This window comes from Plectropomus leopardus, chromosome 13 (genome assembly GCF_026936395.1).
Source record: "Plectropomus leopardus strain MGB_pleo_1.0 chromosome 13, ASM2693639v1, whole genome shotgun sequence".
NCBI classification, from domain to species: Eukaryota; Metazoa; Chordata; class Actinopteri; order Perciformes; family Serranidae; genus Plectropomus; species Plectropomus leopardus.
In genome coordinates, this window is record NC_142188.1 from 23,630,555 (window position 1) to 23,650,128 (window position 19,574).

Genomic DNA, 19,574 nt, shown 5'->3' on the forward strand with positions numbered 1-19,574 from the left:
TCATTATGGTTCATCTATGTCAGTGGGGAAATGAACATGTTGTGGCATGGTGAACTTCAATTTCCCACGTCTGCGACTAAGTCTCCCAAATCTCCAGCTTGCCAGTATCATACTCCTCCCTCCCTGTGTGTCTCTTTGGCAACCAGAAAATACCATCTCTCTCATCATTGGGATTATATGGAGCTCATTTGCCTTTGATTGCAAAACCATTAATGCACAAATGTGTTGGTGACTGACCTGTGACCTTTCTCATCAAATGACAAGCGAAACCAGTCTCATCACATCTCCTCTCAGGCTCTTTGGACCCCAGGGGTCTGGGTCAGGGGTTTGGTAGTGTTTGTGCTGTCTTTCTGTCAGACTTGCATGATCCACTGCCACTTAAAGAGGGAGAACAAGGCTGAGAAATGAGGCATTTCCGGGCCCAAGGCTTTATTCCTACAGCACAGTGGATTACATTACCAAATACAAAGGGGAGACGTGAGTCATTTTTTAAGAAATATTCTGCTCTGAGCACAGTCCCAGACCATCTTTGTGTGCTGAATCTCTCTGTAAAGATTAGACACTAAGCTTTTGAATGTGTCTCTAGACTACGTCACATATTTTCTGACTATATCTTGCTCTATCTGCATTTTAAAAAGGTGAAGCATGCTGTGTCCTCATCAGGCTTACATTGTTGTACCCTCAGGAATGACTCTGGACTCTAAAAAAAGGAAATGCTTATCACATATCCAGTGGAGCAAAGCTCTATCTGCCTCTGTGTTTCTTCTTTTTACTTTTCATTTTCCCCCATGCCACAAATGTGCTATAAAACAACAAGAAAAAAGAAGTGAATGCCGTTTTTGTTCACAATGGGTTTTTTTCTGGAAATATGATTTTCAAAGGCATTGTTCTGCACATACATTGAAACAATATGGATTTTGCATTACTGTCTACCAAGAACAACATTTTGTACATATAGTTAGGCTTTAAAGGGACAGTTCAACTTAAAATAAAAAATACATATTTTTCCCTGTTGCATGTGGTGCTATTTGTCAGTCTAGATTGTTTTGGTGTGAGTTCATGAATGCTGGAGATATCGGCACTACAGATGTCTACATTCTCCCATATGCAATGTATATTGATGTCACTTGGCTTTTGATGCTCAGTGTGCCCAAAATTAAACTTGGAAAAACTCAACAGCAATGTCTCTTTCCAGAAATCATGATCTTGCTACCCAAGATAATCTATAGACCTTGTTGTGAACAGTTTGATGTAGGAACTTTATTCTTTGTACAAACCACACCCACCAACTGTATCACTACACAGAAGCAAGCATATGCTTATGGATGCGAGACTCGCTTTCGAGAATTGCAAGAGATGAAAGCATTAATGCCGTCTTCCTCGGCTGAGCTGCGGAAGCGATGCATCTACTTTTAGCTCACCTTGATCCACTGAGCTGGCTAATGTTACATTTCAGATGAGGGCACCATTCATTTTTATATTTCGTCTATACTTCTCATCCAAGAGTAGATGCATGCTTCCTTCTGCGTGGTGATACGGTTGGTGGATGTAGTTCAGTAAAAAAAATTGTTCCTACATTAAGCTGCTCAAAAAGAGACATTGCTGTAGAGTTTTTCAGATTTTATGTTTTTGACCCTTAGAGCACCACAAGCCGATTGCCTGTAGTTCTATCACATTCAAGACATGGCAGACATCTCTATAGCCGATATTTCTTACACTGGACTGACAAATAGTACTACCTACACGTATGAGGAAAATATGTATTATTGATTTTTGGATTTCCCTTTAAAGTGGAAAAAAGTCACATAAAAACACACACAAATTACTAATGATGTTCCTAACTAATAGGGTATGAAGAACATTTCATCAACACGACAAAAATATTTAGATATGGAGGTAAAAAAACTGACTTACAAAAGATGACATAACATTTTATATCATGATTACAGTCAGACATCATCAACACTTTGCTCCAACCTCAGCACCACTGTTTCTCACAGTGCCTGTAGTCTCTTTTCTCTCCTTCGTATCATCAGATGGCCATCACCTTCCGTTGCGGAGGGGTTTCCATGGTGACTACATCCTTTTCTGGGCAGATTGTTTGCATGGGGTCAGGGCTGCTCATATGCTGCAGGAGGACAGGGTACTGCTGGTAGGTGGGGGAGGGCGGGGGCTGGCGAAGGACAACAATTTTAGCGCTGGGTCCCTGCAGCAGGATGTCAGCCAACTCTTCCCGTGTGGAGTTGACCACTGGCACACCATTCACCTCCACCAGTCTACAAAGCCAATTACACACATACACACATCAGGAAAACTATGAAGAAACAGGGACCTTAAAATGTACAGTCCGGCGTCTCCTCATTTCAAGTTATCAAGTTCGAGAAAAAGTTCTAGTGTTCCTCAGAGTTTCCTTAATAGCATAAACAAAAGCTGACAAGGAAATTTTCCCTGTCACCTTCAAAATATCAAATTGTTTATTTGGCAGGATTCTCCCTACAGGTAAAGGCAGGACCTGTATGATGTTTTTTTTTAAACAAGCAACAAATAATATCAAAGAATTCACAAATCACAGAGCATGAAATATTAAAAACATCACCTTTACACAGAGCTCATTAAAAATTTCCCTTCATTAGTTTTTATTTATAGCCAGGCGGATAAAGCTGACAGGGAAATAGCAAGCCTTTGTATTTTTTGATTAGCTGTGTAAAGAGCATTGGCACAGATGCTGTGATAAGTGAACACACACAGTGAGGCTCAAAGACTCTTTTCAGCTTCTGTGGTTCCGTCTCTGCACTGTCATGCCGACTTCTCTTACTTGGCAGGACTGTCTCCAAGAGGGATGTCATCTGCACTACCTGTGTGTATCTGCCGTGTGTGAATACTCAGGGGTTTGAGCGTGCTGAGTTTCTAAGAATGTACTTGTTGTGCAGTAATTGCTTAATTACATGAGGTCTTTTATCTGCCGCTTTTCACTCTCTTCTGCATCCAAGTATTACGTTACAATGTTTGGTTGCTTTGGGGCCAATACCTGATGGGTTTCCATAGTCACTAAGCATAGAGAAATAGAGTGATGAAAGAAATGGGTGGGATGAGTGACACACTGAATAGTACTTTCTCTATCTAGGTGGCCTCTGTGGACACTAACCAAGTATTTCATTATCATCATTAAGCCTGGTTAATAACTTGGTGTCCTTTTTACATTGATGTGTTACCTGTCATCCACACAGAGGTGGGAGTCATCCACCTTCACCACCACTAGTCCACTGCCTTCTCTGTAGCGACACGTAAAGCTGTAATGACCATCAGGGTTGGGGCTCTCCTGCACAACCAGCAGCATGGCAGGAGACTGTGGTGACACCAGCTGGCTCAGGCTGCCAATGGCCAAACTTTTTTTCCGAGCCTTCTCCTAAATGAAGAAACAGGCAAGAACATATTGACAAATCTGCTCCAATGCAAACTGTGCAGATTTTTAGAAATGACCTGTTTTTGGTGGATTGATATAAATATCATTGAAAATATACTGTGTGTGTGAAAGATAAAGTATTTTTTAGGCCCATTTCATGCTTTTTTTTTTTTTTACCTATGTCATATTTTTCTCCCTATATAATAGTATGAAGACTATTCTACTGTTCACCTATAATACATTTTAGTTCAGCATTTTGGAAAATACACCTATTTATTTTCCTGCTGAGAATTAGATCAAAGGATGAATACCACTATTATATCTTAAAGGGGTTACTTTATCATAAAGACTGAACACAGGGGGAAAAGCTCGCCTGGGTTTTTCCAAAGACCACCATCATCTGTAAAGCTGCACTCATTAACACTTTGTATCTAATTTGTTGGTTCAGTACAAAAAATAAAGTGCAAAAACGAAGTTGTAGCTTCATGAAAAGTTATGTACCACATGCAGTGACTTTCTTAAGTCTTGTCATAACTGAGTTTGACAACAATACTGTGACAATGCAAAGCCCCCTGTAAAACCACAACTTCTTGTTTTTATGTTATTTTTTTTAGGGATTATACAAAGAATACGTACCATGTTCATTAGAGATCTTTAGAGCTGCTGGTAGGACTGTAATGGTGTAGGAATTTCCCCTGCAGTAATTAAGGGTGACTCAACAACACAATGTGCGGCATTACCACCATGTTTTGTTGCCTTTGAAAATTACTTTATTTATACTGAGTTTAGCGCTTCGTAAACAACCCTTTTTTAGATTGTTATTGGGTGTACTGCAGAAAGCTAAGGACAATGAGGCACAATAAAGGGCTCAGCATTTTTTCAACTGAGATGCTTTGGTTGCATCTGGTTGCTATGATACAGTATAGCTGCAGAGACAAAAATGCCAGCCCAAAGTTAAAACCTTGCTTTGGATAAAGGGAAGGCTGAAGAACGTAGGGAGAGAGGAAAGACCCACCAGCCTTTGTGGGTTAAGTATTAATTTGTTCTCCGCTGTAGTTGTTGTTCAACGATGTGATGGTTGGTCTTTGTGGTAGGCTAGTTGTCCTGCCGTTCCTCCACTGTGATTGTGTGTGAAGTTGCACAACTCTTGGCAAGCAGAAAAAAACAGAAAAGAGAGAACAGCAATAGTGCAGTGCTCAGCGCAGAGGAGATATTCATTGCCTTGTCACGCTGAAGGCATTTGTAGGGGAGTGTATAAAGATGGCACTCCTTTAAAAAACAGTAAGAACATGAGCATAGCAGTTGGGGCAGTTACGTGCCATCCCATGCATTTGGCTTGTCAAAAGCACGGTATTGCAATATTGCGGTTATTGCAACACCCCTACTGGTAGGCAGGTGTTTTGTCTTTTGACAGAGCCAGACTGCTGATTCTCCCTGTTTCCAGCCTTTATCATTTAACTCTGCGAGAAAACGATCAAGTTTGTTTTCCAAAAAGTTAAACTATTCCTTTAAGGTGCTGTAATGGCAGTTAAAGATACTGAAAAGTGCAACTTCTTGTATCCTCATCCTTATCACAACCTTATTAAACATGGAATCTTTAAAACTTTCAAATGTGTGTTTTTGTGCCTCTGCAACATTTAAGTTTTATCATTCCCGTGATATAAGATTTAAACAGTTCTTGGAAAAGGATTACAGATACCACTACATGGAGGTCCCCAAGAGATAAGACTGAGGCTGCGTCAAAGCCAGAAGACCACCAAGATGTAATGATTAGCTTTGGAGGAGATCACACCACAAGTAGCTTGCAGGGATCAGGAATAACTTGTGAGTCTGACCACTGAATTCCAATGTTCCCTTATCCAGCCTCTTGGCATACCCCCTCCCTCCCCCGAACAGCATGTGAATGCCTCGCAGCAATAGATGCCGCCTTGCCAGGTTCAGGGGTCAAAGCTAAGGCTTCTCTCTCCTCAGACAAGTTGGCCAGACAGGATATATCCACGGAAACGCAGCCCAAGCCCCTTGAGAAAGTCACTCTAATGCGCATCGTTTTCCCTTTTAGTTTGCCTCGATGTTGGACACACGCCAAGAGGCAGAGGAATTTTCTTTTCATATTCTTCTTGTTTATCCACAAGATGTGATCAAATCCTAACCTACCTGGGCCAGACACAGGGCACATATCCCACATACTCATCAGACGCTAGTAGACAATTAAAACACTGCTATTCAAGATCACAGAGGACACTCAGGAAAATGGCACACCATATTTTTCTATAATGAGAAAAAAAGGTGATTTAAGTTGCAAATCCTATAAACACCATAATTTGCCTCCATTACAGGAAGCTAAAACATGATCTGCGAAAGGACTCGGTTTCAGCCAGTGTGAGAAATGACTTCCTGACAGCTCCAACAACGTAGATGCTAAGTGGAAGGGATTGCATTTCATTTATAATGATGGGTGTTGGTAGTTCTAAAATCAGTGCTGTCATTCTGAATGCCGACGCCTAGGCTGCTCCGCTGCAGGGATCTTTAACACAATCAACCTTGATAACGGAGGACATAGTAATGAGAGACAGGCTGACCACATTGATCAACCACAACTGGCATCACCCTATCCGTTTCTTAAACTCAGGGGGCATACCATGGCAAAGATAAAGAGGTGGCAGATTTTTCTCAGAACTCAATCCATCTTTAACAGACACGTGAGACTTAAGCGTGGGCAAATTCTTCCAGTTTCCCCTTTTTAAGAGTCCGTCTGAAGTTTTTGAGTCGTCCAAGCTAAACTGCTTATTTAAAATCATTTCCGCCATTTGTTGTCTTTCCCCTTCACTCTATCCCTCTGTTTCTCTTTCTCCTTCCCTCTCGGCTGCTTTATTGATGCTCTCTAGTTGCAATAGATCCCAGAGATTAGACTGTCGATGATGAAATATTTCCTTATTGTCTGTAATGCGGGGCAGCCTACGAGACCAAACACAGGGCGGTCTGCTCCTTATTAGAGCAGCAGCTCCATCAGTTCCCAGGCTGCTCCTCAGCTCTGACCTGTGTGTTAACTCTGATTAGGTCATATGATAAACATTAGCGCTGCTGCTTTTCCCACAAACTCAGCACCTAAAAAAGCGTGGCCCCAGGGCGGCAACGTGACACGGGGCACCTTTCAAAGCTGAAGCCGCGTGTGTCCTTTCATGGCACCTCGTTAGGGCTTCTCCAACGGGATAAAAGAGCCACATTAAAAAAGAAGTAGGCTCCTCCGGGGATAGATGGAGATAGTTTTACACATGCTGGCCCACTTCTCTATTGCAATCTCCCAGTGGCTTTTGTCACACACATTCCATTGTTGGTATGGTCACAGGCTCTCGGATGTCAGCGCTAAACATCATTTTCTCAGAAAAAGTGCATGTTCATGCAAAGGACTTTACTCTGCCTTGTATACCCACTCTCACAGCGGGGCTAACTGCACAGCTTAACGAAACAGAGTGGATTGAATGGAGCATTGTGTTGTCACTCAGGAGAACAGTGAGGAGGAGATCAAAGATGATGGACATAATAGTGTCAAGTAATGACCTACAACATCAGGAAGCTGTCATCACCTCTCTGAGGGTGTGCCAATTCTACTGTTGGAGAATTTAACGAACAGATATATGAACTTCACATATTCTGTAGATTAATAGATCCTCTAGGTCTGTGATTATCACAGTGTGGCTTTCATCAGGAAAGAAAGGCCCAGTTATAGTGTGTGCATAAGTTGTTCTGATATGGTTAAAAGACAAGAGGGAAACAGCATTGGCCAAAAACGGTAAATTTGACTTTGTTTTTCCTTCAGCAAAGATTTGATTTTAGTATCCCATACCACACATGCTTCTCTCAGTGCAAATCTCAGTTTCTCATTGTTTATTTTTAGCAAATCAAAACACTCTCTGACTCAGATTATACAGCTTTCCCACATATTAGTGTAACTGTTTTTCACATGCTGTTGATTAACCCCCACTGACTGAGCTCCATACCCTTAACTTGTTGGCTAAATTCTCCTGCAGTTCAAATAAGCCATGAAAGGTGTTAGTGATTTCTGATCAGTAGTACCTTAACGTAGCTTTCTTGCAAAGCATTTTGGAGGTGAGCCACCTGCCGGTTGAGATGTACCATGGAAATTTCCTCCTTAAACACTTGGCAGTTCAGCTTCATCTTTTCCAAAAGACGGACGTCCAACTGTCTGAATGGCAAGAGACCACATTTTACAAAAGGTCATGCATGCATGACATGGTTTATGAAATACTCTATGCGGTTTAAATGTAGTTAAGGTTTTTATGTGAATTTCAACAGAGTTAAAAAAACATAGCAGATGGTTTATTTTACTTGGAGTAGCAATGCTTTAGCATATTTGAATTTTATGTAGAGTAGGGTGACCATATCCGCAACTTAACTTAAGCTATACATTGTACGGATGGTAAATAACAGAGGCCTCATGATACAATACTATCACTGTTATCACGATACAGTATCATTGCAGTATGCTGAATATATGCTGAGAATATATAACATGTATTGCGATTTATTACCTTTTTCCAACTGCAGGTTATGTCCTCAAGGTAAAACTTTGTCAACAACTTTGTCAAAAACAACTTGATGTTGACACAAAATTTCACAATATCATGCTGTATCCATATTTTCCCCCACCCCTAATACATTGTGGAGACGTGCAGATATGATTCAAATTGTTACTGTTTTTTTGTTTTTAATTTGGTGAAACACAAAACTAGCCTGGGGAGACCATCCGGATAACATGAGCTGAACATTCTGTTTCTCTCTGTATCCGTCTAGACTCTATGCCGCCCCTAACACTTTCAGTGGGCGGGAGTAATCGACTTGACAGACAAATGTCTTCAGCCTATGCTGACATTTGCACTAATCTCTACTACTCAAATACATCAGACAGTAATGATCTAAAAAAAAACCAATTTATTTATATGTACCATTTGTATGTGACATGATCCTCTTTGATTTTGTGCTCTTGAAAATTGTTTGGGGTGGCAGAGAGTCCAGACTGATGCAGAGTGAAGCAGAGTGTTGAGCTCACGTCATTAAGATGATCTTTCCAGGCAAACAAAAAGCATGTTCCCACAAAATATTATTAGTTATTTAATTTCTCTATATTTGTTTGGATGGCAGTCAAAAGACATTAGACAGTGGCTCAAATTTATAGTCTATTCAGATCAGTGGGCATTTTGGTGTCTCTAATCTAACTGCCTTTTATGTCTTTGGAAAGTTGAGGGAAAGTTTTATGCACTGTTAAACAAGCTGCTGATTAACAGAGGCAGTTCACCTACTTCTTCTTGTGAGCAGTGGAGTTGTTAATGTTGTCTCTGAGGGTCTGCAGGCTCTGCCTCTTGTCATTCAGTCGACTTTTAAGCGATTCCAGCCTCTGCTTCAGTTCAGCAGAGCCAAGTCTGTCTACATCCACATCTCCATCCATGTTCTTGATCTCGGAGCAAAATGCTACCAGGCCGTGGTGGAGCTCCTGGACCTTTGAGTTCAAAAGATGAGTTTTCAGTGGTGATTGCGTTCACTACTAAGTTAATACAGTCACTACAGTTATGGCACCATTAGATGAAAGTTTTTCTCAAAAAAGATGTAGCTGAAGAGAGATTTTGACCTGAAGAATGACATTTTGTAGCGAGTCCACCTGTTGATTCAGCTCCCTGATCCTCTCTTCTTTAGCTGGCTGGTTCAACTGCACAATTTTGTTGACGTTGCCATTCTCATTAGAGCTTTTGACCTCTGGATTATTTTGTGAAGCAGTATCTGATGACTTGTCCTATGTAGAAGCATACAGAGAGGTATCATGTTAAATGCTAAATGTCATGGAAAGCTTGACAGCATTACATTGAAATGTTGACCAAATGATTACCGTTTTACACAAGTGCAGCTCCAACTGTCTGTTCTCTGATGTCAAAGTCAGTAAACTCCCAATCTGCTGATCTGGTGGAAGCTCCTCTGATGAATCTTAAATAGTAAGATAAGATAAAATGACACTTTGCTGTCCATTCACATGGAAATTTGCTTGGCATTGTATGCTCCAAACAATTGATAGACTAATATAAAAACATCTGGAACGTCACCCTTCAGCAATCAACAAAAAGACATGATAGGATATAAGCAACATCTGATAAAAATGCGCCTATCCTTTTCCATGCAAACACACACGCACGCACGCACGCACACACACACACACACACAGAGTACACCCTACATCCAAACATGTCATATTATTTTGAGCTGGGCCTTGTGTGAGGACTAGGAGTGGGTATTGGTACAAAATTACTTTTAATGAAACTTCCCCAGTCAGTTTGTGCCTACATTTGTTCCTTGTTACTTTTTTACCAAGATATGGGAAAATTAAGACTGTATGGTTTTGCTTGCAGCCAATCACAGCAGGCAGTCTTCGACTTAATGCAATGTGTAACTAGCCCATTGCCGCAGAAGCTACAGCCAGTACAGAATGTGCTGTGGTGAAGTTGAGTGCTGCGAGTTGGTAGTTTAGTGTGCCAAGATGCCGCCAAAACATGGAAAACTATGGCTATACGGCACAATTGTGGCATCTGGTGGCATTTTACACAACTGAATGTCTCCATTCACATGATGGGTATCAAGTGAAATACTCTATTGATACCGATATAGCAGATACAGCCCTAGTGAGGACCCTATAGTCACATGCTGCTTGCATAAAACCAAAGCACATGTACTGTGTATAAAAACACGTTTGTTTTTGTGTTGTGCACCTTGCTTTTCTTTCAGTACGAAGAGACTTTTATCTTCTGTCACTCCCAACATTTTGATACATGAATCCATGATTTTTCCCACTGTTGTTTCCTTTGGGGTTCTGAGATGGACTATCCGCTCTGATGCTGCAACACAACATGACACAACAATCATATGTAGTATAGAGGAGTAATTTATTCTCACATAAGGGTCCATTTTAAGTATGAAAGCCCCTCTGGCCTCACTGGCCAGACAGTGCATGATGTGGCTATATGTTGCCATCAATGAATATAGAATACTTACATCCACTGTGTGATGTAACTTTACATTTTGTAATGTCTTTGTAGGGTCTCATTTATAACATATTGCATAATTCAGTTACTCACCATTAATTGTAATCTCTATCAGTTGAGAATTTCTCTGTGCTGTGTAGTTTTGGCAGTTGTTTCTATAGTGGAAAAAGGCAAATAGATTAAAACAAAGCTTGTTTGTTTGTATTCATTGTGTGTGTGTGTGTGTATATATATATATATATATATATATATATGAGAGGCTGTACCTGAGCTTAAGGGAACGCCGATTCATGCTCAGGCAGCTCACATGAGGAGAGGACGTAGATTTGCTCATCGACACTAATGTCGCAGTGAATGACTCGACATTATTAGGGCCTAAGGATTCTGTTGAAAAAAGAAACATCAGTTCACTTTAACCTCCTCGACATACTTTGTCTGCAAACTGTCCAGGCAAATTTTCATGCGTCATGTTGTGATGATTAAAGGTTACCGAGCAGAGAGTCGATTCTCTGGGTGATGGCACTGGGAGGGTGCAGCTCATTATAAATGGCCGACAGTAACAGCTCCCTATCTTCCAGTGTGGAGATATGGAGGATGTCCAGAGTGTTCAGGTCCACTGAAGCTATGTCTGCTCCACACAGTTTGGCTTCTGAATGAGAAACATTTAATAAATGTCGTAGTGATGTACCAGCAGTAGGGTTGCTAAATTTCAGGAATATTCAAGGTGGAAACTTTTATTGGGAAGTGACAAATTTTAGAGATTATTTCCTCAGGCTGTATTCAACGTGTCATATGCAGATCGAAACAAAAGTTTTACCATACCATAATCAGACCTTAGTCTGACAAATAAATCTGTTAATTTGTGAATACATATACAACAAAATATACACAGTGTGAAATGTGCCATGTGATGAGTTAGCTAGCATGTAAACTAATGGGGAAAGGTATTTATGAAAATTAAAGCAGACAATGTGGACTGTGTGCGAACGTAGGGTCTTAAGTGAGCAACACTTAAAAGGAATGTTTTACAATAAAGAATGATGAGAAATAGATTCATTTAAACTCTTGATTTAGCATGCTCAACCAGCTTCATCCCACATGGTAACGAGTTAACATAAAGTAGCTGAAGGTGTTAACAAGAAACCATCTACTGGTTAACTGAAATATTATATAGTATATACAGTACTATTTGCAGTAGTGTGGATTGCACATGTAATGGGAGAATGCACTACACGTGCAGAGGGTTGTAATTTTACTAAATTCGTATCTGGCAAATGATCTGTGCATGTAGTGGAAGAGTGTGCTGCTAAATGCAGTGCATGGTTACAATTCAGTTGTAATTTTAAATGTTTATATTCATTTCATATTAAAATTTATGCAAAAATTCCTCCAAATCAACTTCTATATCCTGACTCTTTGCAACCCTAGATGCACCACAGGCAATAATCTTTATATAACTGATAAATACTAATTATTTTTAAAAAATAATTTTGTGGAAAAAGGTAAATGCAAATTGGACATGTAGTAATTCACAAGAGGCATCCATCATATGAGCAGAAAACAGAAACAAGCCTGAAAATTATAATTTAACATTTAGGTTTTACAAAAAATATATAAAGATTTAAAGTTTTATGTCAGCATTTTTGCTTTTAGTTTAGTTAGGGTTAGTTTGTGCAGTGAGGGGCAACTTTTTAAAACTTTTTATAAATCTAAACTTGGGCGTCTGCTTGTGTCAGAGTTGCACTGAAGGGATATTACATGACTGAACCTGTTTTATGAGGAAAGGCCAAAATGTAACAGAGGGTGAAAAAAGAAAATGAAAATGCTTAATATTTTAACCTTCAAGACATATTGAAGACAATTAGACAAGTTTATTATTGAATTAAACTCTTACATATTGCAATTAAAATATGATTAATGCATCGATGATGCATAAAGGTTTCATATTGTGTTTATCTTAATCCACATCTCCCTTTCCTCTTGAGTTAATGACATTCATAAAATAACCTGTTTCAATTTGATCTGTGGTAAAGATAACTTAGATTGGCAGTGTCAGTCTTTGTTGTGTAACCACAGGGCTGGGAGAGGAGACTGGCAGAAAAATGTTTTTTACCTCTGATGAAAGGGAGACATTTCTGCAGTCCAATACTGGTAAACCACTGGCAGACTTCATCTGTGTTGAACTCCCCAAGACATTTGGCCACTTGCCTGTCCACGTCCTGAGGAGAAGGAGAGGTTACATACCTGCTGCTTATACCACAGTGGCATGTGGAAAACCACACTACAAAAACTCTGCGTGTAGTGTCTTATATCATTATGTCATAGTTCTCCACACACAAGCAACATACTCTTTAAAGCATTGTTTTGAGATATTTTTTTAATGCTCTAAATCCAAAAAGTAAGCAAAGGTTGGGCACATGACGCACAGAGATGATTCAGACTCAAACTGCTGCATGAGAAAGTCTATTAAGTAGATGGCAAGACATCAAAACAAAACGTGGTTAAACTCCGAGACACTTTGTCATTGTCTGTGTCACTGATTCATTCAAAGTATCAAAGTATGACTGTGTTTGGTATCCATGTTTCGACATATCAAAGCAAGTAAACTCATTTGTGTGTTTAACTGTAAACAAAAGTTTAAAAAGGACGAAGAATAAATGTTTAAAGCAGGTTTCTATGTAATCGTTGCCTTAGATTCTCTGTTTATGATGTTCCTGGGAAGAAAACTACAGAGTTTCCTGCTGCCAGCAGTAGCTTTACAAGGTGACTGTGCAATGATTAGATAGATTGGTGAGGGGTTTGTTTTGTTTGAGGGTTTTCACCATTACCTTTTAAGAGAGTGAGAGGCTATCGGAAAAAAAATCTTATTAGATCACGCTTTACAAAAACCACATAAATAATAATCCACAGCCATTTTCAGACATTTTGTCTAATTTGGGGTCCCAGTGTGGGACTCTGGTGTGAGGCGTGGCTGCTTAAGCTATGTGATGCATAAATTACTCACATGTAATTGATGGGTTACCAGACGGAAATAAAACAGTTGATAATGCATGGAGATAATAAGTGCAGGACGTGAGCAATTTGCTTTAGAGAAAAAAAAAAAAAAACGTTCTGTTTTGTGTTTCAGCTAACACATGGATCGCTAAGGATACGAGCAATCTTGCTTGGCAAATCCTGGACACAAAGATGAAAATCCTGAGACTATTTGCAGAGTCATTGCTTTGACAGATCAAGGGAGCTGGGAAATATAAACAGAGCATATTCTGTAATTGCGGCAGCTCTGGGCTGTGTGCTGATGCCACCCTGAAGGCCCTGCTTTGATGGTTTACAGTACCTTCTCAGGGAAGTTTCCATTCTGATCCTTTGACTGAGGCATATATGATGCTGCATGGAAGGCAGAGAAAACAAAAACATGTAAAGCAATTTCAGAAATTATACACTGGAACAGTAGTATTATGTTTAACAATCCTGTTTGTCCATGATACTATATTACCACACTCACCAACGGTTCTGCGTCTTTGTCGTGGCGACCCCTCCTCTTCCTGGTGGTCTGTGGTCTGGGTTAAGGCGTGGAAGGTGGCGCTCCTGGTCAGTGTATCCCCAAAACTGCAGGAGCGAGTTATTGGCCTCTGTCACATAACATAGATTGCAGTCAACATCAGACTAAAAATTCAAGCTTAGAGTAAGCAATTCACAGCTGCCAAGTATCTAAATTAGATTCTAAAAAAACTGCAACAAATTGCAATATATTGGATCGTAACCCAGTATCGTGATAGCGCCAAATTCTTGCTAAAACACGGCGCCGGCAGGACGGGGACATGAAGCAGGGACTTCATAGCTGCACTATTGTGAGATCTTTGTAAAAAGGACTACAGTAGTAATCAGATAAAGTTCATATCATCCAGAAATGTATAGTGACTCTCTGTAGATACATTTAAAGGTCTAGTGTGTAGAATTTAGTGGCATATAGTGGTGAGGTTGCAGAACTGAAACTTGAGCTGAAACTAAGCTGACCCTCACAAAAATGCTAATTGCCCTATATAGAGCCAGTGTTTGGTTTGGTTATTCAGGGCTACTGTAGAACAACATGGCGGACTCCATGGAAAATGACCTGCTCTGTATGTAGACATAAATGGCTCATTCTAAGGTAATTAAAACACAACACTTCTAATTTTCAGGTTATTATAAACTAATGAAAACAATTATGAATATTATATCCCATTTCTGCCAATAGATGCACCTACATCCTACACACTGAACCTTTAAACACATTAAAGATGGGCCATAGAACATGTAATATAAAACATGAAGTGATCATGGGAACAAAAGTTAATAGTCTTTAAACCTTTTGGTGATTAAATGTGTCCCCGTTGGCGGCTTGAGGAAGCAGACAAAGTTCAGCTTTCAGCATGTCTGAGTAGCTCATGTCCCTGTTGCTCAAGTCATCTGTAAAGTAATAGAGACAGTGAGTAAATAAATGAATAGGCATTGATCCCAGTTAGTCCTATAGTAGTTCATCACTGCATGGGAAAAAAAAACTGTTGAGCAAAGTCTTTGTTTTCACCCTTTTATGGCACTCTGTTCTTATGGTTTCAGGCCTTCTCAGCCTTTTTCTGGCGTACAGGTCACCAGGTCTATTTACAGTGCATTAGCTGGTGCTGATACTGGACGCAGCTTTGATGGGGTTGCTTGGCAACCCGTCATGCACACTAATGTCCGTCTGGTTGATGACATACTTCTCTGACAACCCAAGTTCTTTCCCACAGAAAGCCCATATTCTTACATTTTCCAAATGTCACTTGGTCAGCGAGCAGATATCTTTTTTTTCTGCTATCATAACAAGCAAGACGAATGAGGCTGAGAATACGGCATTCAAGCTAGGCCCCGGCTTTCTCAGGCAACACAACACTGTGATGTGGCAGAGATAGATGTTGGAATGTTTGCAGTCCTGAGTTGTAACTACTTTAAGTTTTATATCTTCACAGATTAAAGCATAACAAGCCCCTTTACAGTTTAAAACAGTAGTCTTTTCAAATAGTTTACCCAACAAAAAAAATCAGCCTAATTTCTTAAACACATGTTTTTCATTTCAGGGGCCTGTTTCTGAAAGGCTGGTTTGACGTGGATGAGAGTTTAGATGGAGGCAGAATCAGATAAGACGGTGTAATTGGTTTATGTGTGTCAGCAGTGGAATCTTGTCTGGTCCCGGACAGACAGTGGAGTACAGCGAGGGGGGGGCAGCGAGCTGGCACTCTCTTCATCACCTGGCTGGCCTGTGAGTCACTCTAGAGAGGATCATAAAGTCTGGCCCACAGCTAAGCAAATTCAGAACACTCCATGCAAAACACGACCGTCTTGACGAGACCAGTCAAGTGAGGAAAGCGATGAGTCTTGGCTCAACGTGACGACATGTAGGAGCACCCTCCTCTAACTGACCTCAGACACAACAGTGTGTCTATGAAATTCTGAGAAAATCATTTCCAGTCTCGCTCCGTGACTTCTTTTCACCGAGCATGGGAGAAGGGACATAAGATGGAGATTTGTCTGAGAATGCTAATGGAGGGTAGCAGCACACCCACCCCTACCACAGCCATGTTCAGACTTCACACAGCCTGCGTCGTCCAGGAAAAGCTCAATCAAAACAAAGGACAGGAAATTTTGGGCAGGCTTAGGGACACAGCCTCATGTTGCCTTAAACGGTGAAATCACCAGCAACTGAGAGATGGACATCATTCCCAGTCTAAGCTGGTTCAGTCAGGACAAGTCAAAGCATGAGTGAGCTGTCTAAACCCTTGACTGGTTAGCACATACAAACACATTGGATCCTCGCACGCACACCAACAAACACACTTCGGTGCGCCACAAAGTTTGACATCCAGTCACACACAGACACACACAGGGTTAATGACAAAGCAAAGCTATAGTCAGAACTTTTCAGCACATTTATGTAATGGATAGGCAAAAGCGATGCTTATCGTTTCCAGTATTATTGTCCTCCTCTGGTTTGAAAAGAAATTAAGCTCTTTGAGAGACGAGCGAGGGAGGAGAGCATGCTGAGTCACAGGAACCCAAAACCTGGGAACCGCCTGCTCAGCCACGCACTGGGAATACACACACAATGGCTAAAAAGGGATTCTAACAAAGGGGGAACTTCTGCAACTCCCAAAGGAGGCGTTGGAGGTACTGTAGCCATGTCACATAATGACTGCAATTTCATATGACTGGGCAACTGAGATCAAAACGAAGAGGACGTAGAAGCAAAGAGGATGGAGCAAACCATCATCTGGTGCCATTTACCTCTCACCTATAGTTTACCTAAGTGGACACAGAAAAGTTAAATTTGCCTTAAAAAAACTCACCCAGATTGTGCTCAGTAAATGACAAAAGATTTATTCCAGTGTTGAAGCTCCCTGTGACAAAGACAGAAGCCAAGAACAACCACTGTGACAATTTCCTCTTAAATATACAAAAGAACATTAAACAGAAATGTTGGCAAATATGCTTGTTTTTTTAACCTCAAGTCAGATGAGGAGAAAAGTGTCATCTATATCTTTATTTGTTCAAGAGATGGCCCTTTTTCCATCGCAGACATTTTGACTTGTCAAAGTAGTAAAAGCAAAGGTGTTACTTATATAATCAATGGCTTAGTTGTATTTAAGTGCCCTAGTGAGTTGGAAATTTGTTTTTCAGACTGTGTCATGTTCATAACGTGAAAATAACATGGACATTACAAAGAAATATGTCAGTTTTTTTTTTGCTCAGAGCATTTAACAACAGGTGGATAACAGTTTGAAGCTTTATATTAGAAAGTGATTTCATGCACTTATTGCCGCACCCATATATCCCCTAAAAACAACTATTGCAATATTGCTTTAACCGACTGATGCTGTAAATAACTTTTCCAACTAATTGAGGTCACTCTATGTGGAAATCAGCGGTTACAAGGTAACACTGTATTACAAATTACACATGAGCAAAAAACTGATGTGCAAGTTGTGAATTAATCAAAAGTTTATTTTCATTAACAAGACGTTTACTTTCGGCCGCCATATTTCGGCCCATATGAAGTCAGCTCGGGTCATTCACATGAATTTTCCCAATGGGAAACTCATTTTTACGATTATTTCGACGCCACATGAATGCAGGATAATATCAGGACCCTTAAACTGAATCATCATTAACTTAATTATTTACATCCGGCTGTGACATGTCAAAATACCTCCTGTGAAAAAACGCCCAATGTTTCAGGGTGTGTTTATCCCATCATAACAGTTAGCTTATAAAGAAGAAATCATACTTTCCCACAGCTCAAAATTTGTCTAATTAATTTGTTTTTGTTTGCAAAATAAAATCTCTTGGGTCTTGTTCAGTCTGTGGGTATAGTTTAAATGTACAATGTAAGATAGAGTGAGACTTTGGAGTTGTGCGCAGTCACAGGGAACAGCTGCTGCTAATTGCTTGTTAAACCACAGCGCCTCATTTTCTATTTCTACACCAGTTAAACACACAACCAGTAAACAGGGCAGCTTTGGATTTGTTACAGGGTACATATGGCAAAGCTAAGCTAGCTGCTACCAGTGTTTCCGCTAAGCAAAGCTAAACATCACAGAGATACCTGGCTATTGAACACACATAACAAAGAATGCAAACAAGCATATTTCCCAAAATACCAGAGCTTTGCTTTAGTTGTGGATTTCAGTGAAACTGCACTGGAGATTTTATCACTGTTTGACTCACTTTTCTGAGGATATTCAGGAAGAGGAGCCACCTGGAAGGCGCTACGCAAGAACCTGAGCTTTGTTTTCTCTTTATGCCCTTCTTTGGTTGTCACATCCTCTTTTTCTTCTCCAGACTCATCTCTGAGGCCATCTTTAGGCTCAACTGCTTTATCAGCACTGACCATATTCTCAGTCAGCTTGAATTCCTCCATTGACTCCTCCACCTCCACACTCTCCATTGTTTCCTCAAAACTCTCCTGGTCACCGGCAACAACACTTCCATCACTGCCAGATGTATGGGCCACACTTTCTTCTGAATTAATGTCAAAGAACTGATCTTCGTCAATGACGTCAGAGGGAGTGGGCGGGATCAGATTAATGACAGGTGGTGTCAGGAGGCTTGCAGAAGTTGGTGTAATATCGATGCCACTCTCAAACAGCATTGAGTGTTCCTCCTCTTCCTCATCATCTTTTCCACTGGTAGAAGTGATGGCCTGGGGCTTTATGGGGAGTGAAGATAGAGGCTTCAGTCGTTTCTTTTTCAGAGTCCCCGGGCAGGCAGACACAGAGCTGGCTGAGCGAGCCATGCTGTTCCTTGAGGTCAGGGGGTACTCGTCAAACACGCTGAAGCTGGTGTTAACTATCCCCAGATCCTCTACTGTAATCTGGATAGCCTCCCTCTCACCTGATCCCCATTGATCCAAGTGTGGATGCTGAGGGCCCCCATTAATCTTCTCTCTCTGCTCCTGCAGAGGATCGCTCCTCTCGCCTTGAAAACACGAGCAGCAGAATAACCTGCGTGAAAGTCGCTGAGTGCTCTTTCTCCATGGGCTCCTGTGAGGCTGCCGTTTCTCTGCATTTGCACTTGCCATAGCGGCCTGACCGTACACTGACTAAACAACCATCCGCACCTCTGAGATATAACACAGCCCTGTGAGCATCTGCACACAACACAAACACACATCTGCAACACTTGTTGCTCAGGAGAGGAGTGAAATAAATGGCACAATTCATGCTCCAGGTCAGGTGAACACTTGAAATGAATGCCGGGCTTAATCAGCAGGCTTTGATATGTTAAGCAGCATCATTGTAGATTCAGCTCTGGTTTCAAAGGGCTCTAATAATACAGTAACACCCTGCCAAAATAAAATGTTGGCAAATGTAATGTAAATAATAACAGGAAAAGTATATCTGTATGATTATACTGTATGTGTTTGTGCACGTGTCCTTGCATGTGTCAAGACATGTGATTATATTATTACATCTCAGTGTTCGATTTCTATGTGGGTCATCTGTCTGGGACTTACAGCATGTATGGAAACCGGTGAGAATATGGGCTGGCGGATGCTTGGCTCATACATCCCCTATGGCATCGGATGACATTTCCTTCATTCCACAGGCCCAGTCCTG

At 40.7% G+C, this 19,574-nt stretch overlaps 1 protein-coding gene across 1 annotated transcript; it reads right to left on the bottom strand.

Moving 5' to 3' along the window:
• Nucleotides 1–405: 405 nt before the first annotated feature.
• Nucleotides 406–19,036, bottom strand: LOC148187713 (uncharacterized). The gene is made up of 16 exons (XM_088086804.1): nt 18,184–19,036; nt 16,806–16,856; nt 14,792–14,892; nt 13,949–14,075; nt 13,781–13,830; nt 12,560–12,665; nt 10,937–11,095; nt 10,713–10,830; nt 10,540–10,601; nt 10,174–10,299; nt 9,303–9,397; nt 9,048–9,209; nt 8,722–8,918; nt 7,478–7,607; nt 3,213–3,406; nt 406–2,276 (listed from the first exon to the last, which is right to left on the bottom strand). Exons 1-16 carry the CDS (start codon nt 19,034–19,036, stop codon nt 2,033–2,035), a joined length of 2,775 nt encoding a protein of 924 aa, XP_087942930.1. The 3' UTR covers nt 406–2,032.
• Between the last annotated feature and the right edge of the window lie 538 nt (nt 19,037–19,574).